The 13740-nt window shown below is 45.4% G+C and overlaps 1 protein-coding gene across 3 annotated transcripts in view; it reads left to right on the top strand.

The window, feature by feature from the left end:
- Nucleotides 1-13740, top strand: part of ABTB3 (ankyrin repeat and BTB domain containing 3) — a 316107-nt gene that overhangs the window by 279747 nt on the left and 22620 nt on the right. For all 3 annotated transcript variants that reach the window (XM_047786462.1, XM_047786461.1, XM_047786463.1), the window contains one exon: nucleotides 11876-11981. In XM_047786462.1, the coding sequence (XP_047642418.1) occupies nucleotides 11876-11981 (106 nt within the window). The remainder of the gene's footprint in view (nucleotides 1-11875; nucleotides 11982-13740) is intronic.

Raw genomic sequence — 13740 nt, 5'->3', positions numbered from 1 at the left:
GAACCTAGCATTTGAGGCGCACCCCTTCCTCGCAGGCCTCCGAATTCCTGCTGACCTATATTCTCAGCAACAGGGCAACACTGCAGCCCCTTCAAACGTGAGGCCATCCCTCAGGCTCTTAGGAGATCAACCCTGGAAAAATTCTCTTTGTGGTCATGTGTTTGGCCATACCACATGGACCTCCAGTCCATGCTGGGGCCCTGTGGCCTTGCTGTGTGTAGGTGGTAAACTTTGAGAATGGACCTTGCACCGTGGCCATCCCCCAGCCAGACAGTGGGGGCTGGGGGTGGAGAGAAAGTGACAAATGACCTGCCTCGGCAGCCATGGCATCACCAGGGGACCAGTCTGCCTAAGAGGCCCTGAGGAGTTCGTGGACCACTGTCACATATCCCAGGGCTTCTCAGTGGGGCACAGGGGACAGTGCAGCGCAAGAGTTGAGAGCATGGGCTCTGGAGCCAAACTTTGGCAGTTCAAACCTAGCTCTGCCACTTACTAGCCTGGTGACCCACTCAAGTTACCTAACGTCCCTCTGCCTCAGTGTCCCCACCTGGAAGTGGGAGCAGTATTTAACTCTTTGGCTAGTTGTGAAGGTAATACGAGTCAGACTGGGAGTTCCTGCTGTGGCGCAGTGGGCTAATGATCCCTTTGTCTCTGTGGAGACACCAGTTCTATCCCTGGCCCAGCACAGTGGGTTAAGGATCTGATGTTGCTGCAGCTGTGACATAGGTCACAGCTCTGGCTCGGATTTGATCCCTGGCCCAGGAACTTCCATATGCCTCGGGGGCAGCCAAAAAAGTGGGGGAAGAAAAAAAAGAGTCAAATTGTCCCTGCCATTTAGTGACTGACTTCCATCATAAAGATGCCCTCACCAGGGGGCGTGGCACCTTCCGTATTTCCCAAAGACTGTTCTGTTAAAAACCATCCCCTCAGCAAGGAGGATGTCAAAATATTTTTAATTGAGCTATAGTTGACTTACAGTGTTGTGTCAATTTCTGCTGTACAGCATAGTGAGCCAGGCATATATGTATAAATACATTCTTTTCCTCACACCGTCTTTCATCATGTTCCATCCCAAGAGATTGGACATAGTTCCCTCTGCTGTGTAGTAGGACCTCATTGCGTATCCATTCCAAATGTAGTAGTTTGCCTCTACTAACCCCAGACTCCCCATCCATCCCACTCCCTCCTCCTCGGCAACCACAAGTCTGTTCTGCCTGTCCGTGGTCTTTTTCTGTTTTGTAAATAGGATCATTTGGGCTCTATTTTAGACTCCACATATAAGTGATGTCATATGGTATTTGTCTTTCTCTTTCTGACTCATTTCACTCAGTATGAGAATCTCTGGTTGCGTGCATGTTGTTGCAAGTGGCATCATTTTGTCCTTTTTCGGGTTGAGTAGTATTCCATTGAGTATATTTACCACATTTTTTTAATCCTTTCATCTATCGGTGACCACTTAGTTTGTTTCCGTGTCTTGGCACTTTCACTATTGTGAAAGTGCTGCAATGAACATGGGGATGAATGTACCTTTTTGAAAGAAAGTTTTGTCTGGATAGATGCCCAGGAGTGGGATTGCTAGATCATATGGTAGTTCTATATTTGGTTTCCTGAGGAACCTCTGTACTGTTTTCCATAGTGGCTGTACCAATTTACATTCCCACCAACAGTGCAAGAGGGTTCCCTTTTCTGCACACCCTCTCCAGCACTTGTTATTTATTGACTTGCTAATGATGGCCATTCTGACTGGTGTGAGGCGGTACCTCACTGTAGTTTTATTTGCATTTCTCTAATAATTGGTGATGTTGAGCATTTTTTTCATGTGCCTGTTGGCCATCTGTATATCTTCTTTGAAGAAATGTCTATTCAGGTCTTTTGCCTATTTTTTTAATTGGGTTGTTTGTTTTGTTGTTGAGTTGTAGGAGCTATTTGTATATTTTGAGATTAGGCTCTTGTCTGTTGCATCGTTTGCAAAGGATATCAAAATATTTAATGTCCCACTGCAGCCCAGGTACCAACCAGCCATGAAAAGTGACCTGTGAACAGGCCAAATATTGGCCCCTCCCTTCAGGATAACATTGTGATACCCCAGTGTCTCTACCACAGCCTTGAAGATCCTAATTCACAAAGATAATCGTGTTTCCCAAACTCATCTGCCCTCAGAACCCTTTTGTAATGAATAGTTTCAAGACACAAATGAGAATTTTTTAAAACTAAAATGTATTTTTTGACCACGCCCATGGCTTGTGGAAGTTCCCAGGCCAAGGACCAAACCTGTGCTACAGCAGTGACCCAGGGCCACTGCAGTGACAATGCCAAATACTTAACCTGCTGAGCCACCAGGGAATTCCTTAAAATATATATTTTGTATTTACTATATGTCTGGAACTACTCTAAGCACATTGTAAGGATTCACTCATTTAATCCTCACAGGTAAGGGTTCCCACCATGACACAGTGGGTTAAAGGATCCACCGGCATTCCTGCAGCTGTGGCTCCTGTGGCTCAGTTCAATCCCCGGGCTGGGACCCTTCCATATGCCATGGGTGTGATCATAAAAAAAATAAAATAAAAGAAATTTAAATCCTTAAAGGCAACCTTTGAAGGAAGTACTGTTCTTATTTTCATTTAACAGATGGGGAGACCAAGGCACAGAGAGGGTGACTAATTTGCCCAAAGTCACATAGCTGGTAAGTGGCCGAGCTAGGATTGAACCCAGGCAGTCTGGCTCCAGCACCAGCCTCATCCCTTTGCCTCAGAACAGCCTTTGTAGAATTCTAGGGTTCCCCTAAGACAGTGGAGCCTGTGAAGTCGGGGGGAGATAGGCCTCTGAACCAAAAGGGCAGCTTGGGTTTCCCTGCCAGGCTCAGCCAACGAGTAGAGAGGGGCAGTGTGGAGAAGCCTTCTCTGGATAGCAGGAATGGCCCCGCAGCAACACACCCAGCTCTTCCTGAGCCTCGGAGCCCCTGGCCTGGGGTCCAGAGTGGGTCCCATTAGGTATTCTCATGAGCACCACAGTCTCAGGGCTCCTGGGGGCAGGATTTGTGCTTGATGTCAAGCCCCACTGAGACCCAAAATGGGCGTAGGTGTGCTGGCCCTCTGTTAATGAGCCTCTGCGATTTCACAAAGAGCAAAACCTGCTGAAAGCATTTCAAAACCCCTCACTCCCCGCCCCACCCCACCCCCACACGCTTGAAAAGAAGGAAGTAAGGCCTGAAATTACCTAAGAAACCACCTTAGTGAAAAACATTGCTAGGTCTGTTTCCAGGGTCTGGGTTTTTGTTTTTGTTCTTTCCTTCTACAGGCTATAGTGGGGATTATCGAAATTATCAAGGCCATCCTTTGATTAAGGAAACCTAACCTATGGGTTTTTAAAGTAAACTTTATTTTGAAGTATGACACACACCACAAAAGTGCCCAGATCGTAACTGTTAGAGCCTAATGAATTTTCACAAAGTAAACTTACCTATGTCATCAGCACCCAGACCAAGAAAAAGAATTTTGCTAGTACCCCAGCTGACCCCCTAGGCCCCACTCAGCCCCTGCCCCACAAAGGGCAGCCAGCAGCTCAGACAGCAGTGGCTGGAGGCCTGGAAGAAAGTGGGGGTGGGGGTGGGGAGATGTGGCCTAGAGCCTGCTTCCTGTCAGCTGTACTGATTATGGAGGGTGGGGGGAGCCAGGAATGAGGCTTTGACAGCTCCTTATCCAGAGGGGGCAGTCTGGGAAAGAGGAACATTCAAGAATTGGGTTTGCCCTTATTGGGGAGCATCCATGGCGATCCCTACCGGTGAGATGTGGTATTACACACCATGTACGCAGACCACAGGAGGATAAAAAGAGGTGATAAATTTCCTGTAGCTGCAGTGTGACGTCAGACATTCCCCAAGCATGGTGATATCCCTGTGTGGAGAGAGATGGTAGCAGAGAAATTCAGAGAATTGAGAAAGTGCTGCAAAGCTCTGCTCTCAGAAAGTGTCCTTTGGGGGAACACGCGTAGCCATGCATCCATCACACAGCTGGCCAGCACTGTTTCTTCTCCCTCCGCTAACACAGGCCTGTTCAAATTTTGTCTGCTCTTCTGTCTGAACAAATACTTGATTTTATCAGAGTAATGGATAAGAATATAGAATTCCCACAAATAAATCCACTTTATGGTCAAATCACAGAAATACAACCATCCTGTAAAGTGAAGCGGTTGCTTTCTGCCCTTCCTCGACTTGTGCTCAGTCATGCATTACTTAAAATCTAGTTGCCAGTGTGCCTTCTTGCCCGCGACTAAATTTTATCTTTAAAAGAATGCAGTGTCTCTAGATTTCCCCAGGAGTAGAACGATACCGTCATTTTTTTAAAAACGCATCTGTTTAAAGAGAGCTCCTGGCCCGTTTCCAGCCACACCTAGTTCCTCTGGGCATTTATTCATTCCGCAGTCAGGAGTGCCCACTTGGCTACAGGGGTGACGTGATGTTCTTTATCCTCCTACGCCTTATTGTGTCTAGGGGTGGGGCAGACATACAGTAAGCAGGGCAATACATCAGCGAAAGAAGGTGAGAGCATGATAAATGCCATGGGGAAAAAAATGAAGTTGGACAATGGGGGGCGGGGGGGGCGGGGGAGGCAAGGTCTAATTTAGACAGGATGTTAAGAAAAGTCTCCCAGAGGAGGTAGCATTTGAACAACCACTAAGTAAGGGAAGGCTTCCAGCCAGGCAGAGGTCTGGGGCAAAAGCAGTCTAAGCTGAGGGAACTGCAGGAGGGGAGGCTCTTGGTGGGAGTGTGTTTGATGTGCTGGGGCAGCAGGAAGCAGTGGGATACGGGAGAAAGCGTAGGAGATGAAATCAGATCACACAGGACCTTTCTTTATGGTGAACATTGGGGTTTTCCTCCGTGTAGACTGAGTGGAACTCCACTGGAGGCTTTAGACAAGGGTGAGGCATGAGCTGTGTGGTTTTTGTTTTTTGGTTTTTGCCTAGTGGTTTGTATACTTGTTTAGGGTTTTTCCTACTTTTTAAAAATCAAGGGAGTTCCCGTCATGGCGCAGCAGAAATGAATCCGACTAGGAACCATGAGGTTGCGGGTTCGATCCCTGGCCTTGCTCAGTGGGTTAAGGATCCGGCATTGCCGTGAGCTGTGGTGTAGGTCGCAGACAGGCTCGGATCCCGCATTGCTGTGGCTCTGGTGTAGACCGGTGGCTACAGCTCCGATTAGACCCCTAGCCTGGGAACTCCATATGCTGTGAGAGCGGCCCTAGAAAAAGGTAAAAAGACAAAAAAAAAAAATCACAACCAAGATGTTGATGTTAAACCGTCAACATGCAGAAAATTTCCATCACCGTAAGGATCCCTCATGTTGCCCATTTATAGCCATACCCATATCCCTTCTGCCCTTACTCCTTCCTTATGCCCTGATAACCACTAATCTGATCTCCACTTCTCTAATGTCATTTCAAGAATGTGGTTAGATGGAATCATACAGTATATGACGTGTAACTTTTTTAGCATTAGAATTTCTCACTCAACATAATTCTGTAAAGATTCCTCTAGGTCAGTTGCATATGTTCATAATTTGTTTCTTTCCATCACTGAGCAGTACTTTATGGCATAGACAAATCACAGTTTATTAATCATTGAAGAACATCTGAGTTGATTCCAGTTCCAAGCTATTACAAATAAAGCTGTTATAAATATTCCTGCACAGATTTTTGAGGTGAATTTTAAGTCTTCACTTCTCTGGGATAAATGCTCAGGAGTGCAATTGCTGGCCTGTATGGTGGTTGTATGTTTAGTTTTTAAAGAAACCGCTAAACTGCTTTTGAGAGTGGCTGCACCATTTTACATTCCTACCAGCCAAGTACAAGTAATGCAGTTTCCCCACTGTTTGATGCTATTGCTATTTTTCTTTTTATTTTTTAATTTTACTGGAATATGGTCGACTTACAAGGTTGTGTTTCAGGTGTCTAGCAAAGTGAATCGGTTATGCATATACATATATCTATTCCTTTTCAGATTCTTTTTTCATATAGGTTATTACACAGTATTGAGTAGATTTCCCTGTGCTACACAGGAGGTCCTTGTTACTTATGTATTTTATATATAGTAGTGTATATATATTTAATCTCACCCACCTGGTTTATCCTTCCCCACAGTGTTTCTCCTTTGGTAACTGTAACATTGGTTTCAAAATCTTTGAGTCTGTTTCTGTTTCATGAATAAGTTCTTTTGCATCATTCTTATTAGATTCCACAGATTAGTGATCTCATATGATATTTGTCTTTGATTTACTTCACATAGTATGATCATTTTAGGTCCACCCATGTTGCTATTTTTCACATTAGTTCCTCTGATGGTGTGTAAGTGGTATGTCATTGTGATTTTAATTTGCATTTCCTTAAATGGCTAATGATGTTGCTCATATTTTCATGTGCTTATTTGCCATCGGTATATCCTCTTCAGTGAAATGTCTCTTTGTGTCTTTTGCCCGTGATCTAACTAAAGTGTTTGGTTTTGCACTGCTGAATGTTGAGAGTTCTTTGTATATTCTAGATTCTAGTCTTGTCAGCTACATGGTTTACACATACTTCCTCCTACTCTGTCACTTGTCTTTTCATCCTCTTAACAGGGTCTTTCACAGAATTTTTCATTTTAAAGATATCCAATTGATTGATTAGTTTTTCCATTTAGGAAGGTTATGCTTTGGGTGTCAAGCATTAAAACGCTTTGCCTAGCCCCAAAGCATGAAGATTTTCTCTTGGATTTTTTTTCTGAAAGCTTTATAGTTGTATGTTTTATATTTAAGTCTGTGATTCATTTTCATTTTGAGTGGATTTTCGTATGAGGTGTGGGATTTAGATCCAAGTTGTATTTTATTTTTGTTTTGCCAGTGGATAGTCAGTTGCTCCAGCATCATTTGTTGAAAAGACTCTCCTTCATCAAATTGCTTTTGCACCTTTGTCAAGGTAGTTGAACGTATTTGTGTGAGTCTCTTTCTGAGATTTCCATTCTGTTCCATCGAGCTAAGTCCTTCCACCATTACTGCACAGTCTTGATTGCTCTAACTATAAAATAAATCTTGAAACTGAGTAAATTGGTTCCTCTCATTTTATTCTTATTTTACAAAATTAATTTAGTTATGTTCCTTGCTTCTCCATATAAATTTTAGGATAGATTCGCCATGTTGATAATAATAATCATAGCCTTGCTGAGATTTGGATAGGAATTGTGTTAAACCTCTGTATCAATTTAGGGAGAATTGGAGTTCCCATCATGGCTCAGCGGTTAACACATCCAACTGGGAACTATGAGGTTGCGGGTTCAATCCCTGGCCTGGCTCAATGGGTTGAGGATCCTTTGTTGCCGTGAGCTGTGGTGAAGGTTGCAGACGCGGCTTGGATCCCACGTTGCTGTGGCTGTGGCGTAGGCCTGTGGCTACAGCTCCAATTAGACCCCTAGCCTAGGAACCATATGCTGCAGGTGCGGCCCCAGCAAAGACAAAAAGACTAAAAAAAAAAATCTCCACCTGTAATTATGGATTCGTCTATTTCTTCTATGAGTTTTCGATTCATGTTTTGCAGATCTGTTGTTTTGTGCATATACATATAGGACTGCACTCTCTCCTTGGTAAATTAACCCTTTTATCATTATATAATGCCCTTCTCTGCTTCTGCTAATTTTCTTTTCTCTGAAGTCTAATTTATCTAATATTAATATATACACTCCTGCTTTCTTTTGATTAATATTCATACGATATATTTTTCCATCCTTTAAACCTGCCTATTTTTATATTTGAAGCGACTTTCTTGTAAAAAGCACATACTTGGTCTTTTCACTCACTTTGCTGATTTCTGTCTTTTAATGGGTATGTTTGAGACCATGTCTATTTTATTTAATTATTGATACTTTAAGGCTTTAAGTCTGCCATCTTGTTGTTGGTCTTCTGTTTGGTCTATCTTTGGTTTTTATCTTTTTCTGCTTTTCTGTGGACTACTTGAACATTTTTAAAATTCCATTTATTTGTAGTATTTTTGAATGTGTCTCCTTGTATAGTTTTTTTAGTGGTTGCTTGCAGTATTATTTAACACACACACACACACACACACACACACATATAATCACAATCTACTGGTGTCATAATGTTACCAGTTCAAGTGAAGGAGAGAGACTTCACTTTAAAATCCCTTTACCCTCCCCTATTTATGACATCGTTGTCTTTCAATATTTCATCTACATACATTTAGAACCACATCAGACACTTATAACTTCTGTATCAACCCATCAAGATATGGATGTGCACTCTAATCCTTAGCCTGTCCTCTTTCCCTTTCTCTTCTGAACATCTAGTGCTTTCATCGTCATTATGCCACTTCCCTATTGGGTAGATGTTTTTAATAGTAGACTTCATTTGGGGGAACGGTTTTGGAATTACAGAAAAATTGAGAACACAGTACAGAAAGTCCCCACGTCACCCCTCACCTGCTTCCCCCCATTATTGACATCTTACGTCAGTGTGGCATGTTTGGTGTGATTAGTGAACCAGCATGGGTGCATCAGCTAAATCCCAAACTTTGTTCCTGTTTCCTCCGTTTCCCTCTAGTGTTTTTTCTGCTCCAGGATCCCATCCAGGACATGCTACATTTCATTGTTATGCCTCTTTAGGCTCCTCCTGGCTCGGACTTGTTTTTTGGCGACCTTGACATTTTTTGAGAAGGACTAGTCACGTATTTTATAGGATGCCCTTCGAATGGAACATGCCATGTTTGTCTCGTGATTTAGACTCAGGTCGTGATACCACAGAGGTGAAGGGCCGTTCTCGTCACATCAAGGGTACACCCTCTCAATAGGACCCATCACTGGTGATACTGACCTTGATCGCCTGGCTGGTTGGTCACGTCTCTCCACTGCCACCTTACTACCCCCACCCTCACTTTCTAGGCTCTATGCTAGAATCATGTAGGAGGAGGGGGGTAAGCTCCTCCAAGGCAGTTTCTCTAATATTTGAGGATTGCCCATTTGGAATGGACATGGCCAGCCTTCACTTTCTCAGGAGATACAACCCATGTTGAAGCTAGGAAGCAAGGCCAAACTTCCTAGAGTCCCTGGAAAGGCGGAATCTTGCTCTGCCCACCTTTGTTGCCCTTAGTACAGCTCCTTTCAAAGGGTGGGTCACCTCCTAAGATGCTGAAGAAGTACCTATTGAATTGAATTAAACAACCTCCACCAAAACAAACAAACAAAAAGCCTCCATAGACGAGACCACTGGTTGCTCAGGCCTCTTTTAGGGGGTCACCAAGTTCAGGAAATCGATCTTCAGTCCTTCCCCAGAGTTGACGAGACAGGGGCCGACTCATCGACAAGGCTCCCAAGACAAACCTGGGTGCAGGTAGTGAGACCAGAGCCGTTTGTCACACAGTCTGCACAGAGCATTTTGCAGGTCGTAGGTCTCATCTTTCTTGGGATCTGCAAGTACTCTTTGAGCATCCGTGGTGTGTCTGGCACTCTGGGGTCATCAAAGGTTGACAAAATAGGGTCCACCTGAGGCAGACTCTAGTCAAGCTGTGTTAGTATCTATTGCTGCAGTAACAAATGATAACTATTTAGAGGCTGAAGACAATACCCGTTTACTATCTCATGGTTTCCTTGGGTCAGAAGTCCAGGCACGGTGTCTCCGCTGGGCTCTCTGCTTAGGATCTCCCAGGACCAAAATCTCAGAGTGAAGGCAAGGCTGGGTTCCTTTCTGGAGACTCTGGAAGAATCCAGTTGCAAGCTCATTCAGGTTTGGATAGAATTTAGTTCCTGTGGTTGTAGGACTGAGGTCCCATTTCCTTACTGGGGGTCAGCTGGGGGGTCATTTCATTCCTAGTGTCAGGGGCCTGCATTCCCTCTCGAGCTCACAATGTGGCCCCCAGTGTTTTCAAGTCCTTCTCAGGCTTCATCTTCATCTTCTCCCCTATCCCTTCTGAATTCCTCTCCTGCCTCTAATTTTAAAGGCTCATGTGATTACACTGGGCCCACACAGATAATCCAAAGTACTCGCCCCCTTTTAAGGTCATTTAGTTAGTGACCTCAATGACTCCTGCAAGTCCCTTTTGCCCTGAAAGATACTCACAGTGTGGCATCTCAGGACATTCACAGCTCCAGGTATTCGGACATGTAGTCTTCTAGGGGCCACAATTCTACCTGCCACCCAGGGCTTCTCCAGCATTAGTGTGCCTGGGAGTCACCTGCAGAGTGGGTTAACGCGGATGCTGACTCAGTGGGCCTAGGGAGAGAGTCTGCATTTCTCTCAAGCTTCCAGGCAACATGGCTGTTGCGGGATGATGGAACTCATTTGTGTGGCCAAGCTTCAGACGAGAGGAAACAAATTTACAGTCCCCAGCCCAGGTCACACTCAAGGTAGCATTTCAGTACATGAAACTTGGGCTTCTCAAACCCAGGAGAGCATCAGAAAACCTGTTAAACTATGGATTGCTGGGTCCCATCCCCAGCGTTTCTGAGTCAGAAGTCTGGGATGGGACCTGAGGATGTGGCTTCCTAACAAGCTCCCAGGTGATGCTGATGCTGCTGATCTAAGGACCACACTTTGAGAACCACTGCTGGAGCCATGAGACGGCCACACTGTGAGTGTGAAGTGAGAGAAACAAGTAACACCTTTTGGTGATAAGGCGTCATCTTTGAAAGCAGAATTCCCTCTTCTGTCCTATTAATATGACTGGTCCTCCGTGACACCTGTCTGAGGTGACACGGTGGCTTTTAGGATCTCATCCACTTGCATCAAAGGGTCAGATGTTGTCCTGTACATTGAGCTGTAATCCCTCGCTTTCAGGACCACGGTAGATTCAAGAGTAGCGTGAACACTGGCGTCGTTAGTAGTCTCAAACCTATGTTTTAAAATCAGAGATAACTTTTATTATTTTCATTACCAAAGCAACACTTGTTTGTTATAGAAAATATAGATAAAAAGCAAAAACATCATAACCAAACCCAAAGGTAGCTACTCTATTCTTCTAGACCTTTTTCTATATATACCTGTCAACGCAAATATATAGGTAGGATTTTATTTCCAAAAATACATGGTACAAACTGTGTTGTAACCTACTTTCCCTAACATATGGTAAATGTCTATTAAACACTGTTTTTAGCCCCTAGTTTCAACCCCCCTCCACCCAATGAAAAGCATCCAAATGCTGTGATTCCTGGCTTCGCTCCCGCACACCTGCAGGTAGAGGGAGATTAATGAATAGCATGGGACCCTTTGGGAAAGGAGGAAAAACGAGAAGGATGGAGGCTGATCCCAAACAGGCTCCCTGAGCAACTGGGGCAGCTGAAGTTTTTGCATCGCAGAACTATGTCCCCACACATGCACTTTTTCTTTTTGGAGAAAGTGATTCAGCGGAGCACTCCTGGCTCCGGAAATGCCTCAGCACCAGAATCAAATAAAGAAAAAAGCCAAATCAGGGGCATTTGTGTCTCACTAATGGAGAGCACAGGCACAGGACCAAAAGGGCTTCCTGCTGCTAGTTGCAGGATAATTAGCTGCTGCCGGAATTTTGGAGTATTAATAAAGGTGTGGGGGGGTGGAAACTTTTTTTCCATTCTGTGAGTTACAAAACTTGCTTTCCATTGGAGAGTAAAGAGATGACCGGAGCGAAAAAGGATTTAATTACAAATTAAACTTCCACCAGTGAACCTGCCATTAATGACAGTGGACACACAGAGCAAGCAAGTCCAGGGCCTGTTGGGCAAAGTGAATGTGTGATGTCCAGGAATGTCCCTTGGAACCTGCAGTAGTTCTGTGGGCTCCTCTCTCCTGGGAGGGGCAGGGGACCCGATCTTGCACAGCGGCTTCGATGAAGCCCTCGCAATGTCAGCCAGTCTTTCTTTTCCACAGAACGAAGTGATCAGCCAGCAACTGTGTGTCATCTTCACTCACTGCTACGGGCCCTACCCCATCCCCAAGCTCACGGAGATCAAACGGAAACAGACCTCACGCCTGGGTGAGTCCACCCTTCCCGGGTCCTGCGCTCGCGCGGCACTGTGGCTTTGTGATTTAAGGACAGGAGGGAGGTGGGAGAGTTCCTGTTGTGGCTCAGCGGTCATGAACCTGACTGGTGTCCATGAGGATGCGGTTTTGATCCCAGACCTCGCTCAGTGGATTAAGGATCCGCCCTTGTGGTGAGCTGTGGTGTAGGTCGCAGAGGCAGCTTGGATCCCACGTTGCTGTGGCTGTATCTGCAGCTCCAATTCGACCCCTAGCCTGGGAACTTCCATATGCCACAGATGTGGGCCTAAAAAGACGAAAACAAAAAGAAGAAAACAAGGCAGGCGTTTCGGAGGACAGACAAGATGGATACAGGAGTGAGGCAGGTGGAGATCAGGATTCCACCTTTATTATGTGATTACACCGTTTGGAGAGCAAATGGTCTTGGGGATGTGGACAAGGGGACTTGCCAGTAGCTCGTCCCTCCAACTGAGTGCCTTTCTCCTGCAGTCATAGGCAGTGACAGGCGGCCCAAGGCCTCCCAAGCTCATGCACTGGCTGCCCTCCCATAGCCTCCCCTCTAGGGAGTCCCTCCGCCCTGAGATGGAAAAAGCAGGGGACAGGCCAGCAGGGTCCCCCTAATGGAAGTCCTGCACGGAACTGGAAGGAGAGTCAAGCAACAGTCGCTTCCTTCCTGTGCTTCATACACACGCACGCATGCGCATGTGCGGGGGAAACAGACCTGCGCTGAGGCGTCCCGACGCCCTGAAATCCCATCAGGGTAGCTGCAGTCACTGCTTTATCCTCTTGAACACTTGCACTGAGCCGGCCCCACCGAGCCGCTGACCTAGCCCCTCTCAAACAGTCCTCTGGCCACCAGGAGGCAAGCAGTGTCACCCATGTCACACACAGCGAAAAAAGGTAGGCTCTGTAGAGCCTCCAGCATCAGGTCAGGTGGAGCTGGAGCTTGAAGCCAGGTTCCCCCCCCCCCCCAAAGCCATAATCCCATCATTCTGCAGTCCTAGATTCTGGGATTTTCCAGAAGAAACCTCTCCATCAGGCACTGGTTTCATTCGGAGGATCCCAGGTCAACTTGCAACCTGGTTGATCAGCCTGGAAAAAAAGGCAAGTACCCAGCTGCCTTGAAGCCAGAAACATGAGCATTCTGTTGCAAGAGCCTGTCTCTCTGCTGCCTGGGGTGATATAAAATATTAAAGATAAAGGATTCCCTTCCCCATGAAGGTTGGGGACTTTCTTACTTCCTATGTCCTTTTCCTGTAAAACTGGGAACCATCGGAGAAGTGGAAGTATCTGAAAAATTCTACCTTTTAGCAAAACTCCTCTTGCTTTATTATTTTATGGTCACACCCATGGCATATGGAAGTCCCCAGGCCACGAACTGAATCCAAGCCTCAGCTGTGACCTATACTGCAGCTGCGGCAACGCCAGATCCTTAACCTACTGTGCCTGGCCAGGGATTAAACCCGCACCTCTGCAGCAACCTGAATCATTGCAGTAGGATTCTTAACCTACTGTGCCACAGTGGGAACTCCTAAAACCCCTACTTCTGGAACAGATTAGCTAGTTTAAATTAGTGAAAAGGCTGAATTCATGGAACTGTCTTAAAGCATGTTTGTTCCTGTCATGAATAACCTGTTAAGATAAATGATACAACTTTGGTGCTAAAATGAAAAACTTAAGCAGTTCACTTGTCTGGTTTTCTTTATGCCAATTCACATGGACAAACTAGAATATACCAGAACTGCAAGTAGTTC

This window comes from Phacochoerus africanus, chromosome 7 (genome assembly GCF_016906955.1).
Source record: "Phacochoerus africanus isolate WHEZ1 chromosome 7, ROS_Pafr_v1, whole genome shotgun sequence".
In the NCBI taxonomy this organism is placed as follows: Eukaryota; Metazoa; Chordata; class Mammalia; order Artiodactyla; family Suidae; genus Phacochoerus; species Phacochoerus africanus.
The sequence above is the reverse complement of the archived record's forward strand: the minus strand, read 5'-3'. Positions and strand labels throughout refer to the sequence as shown.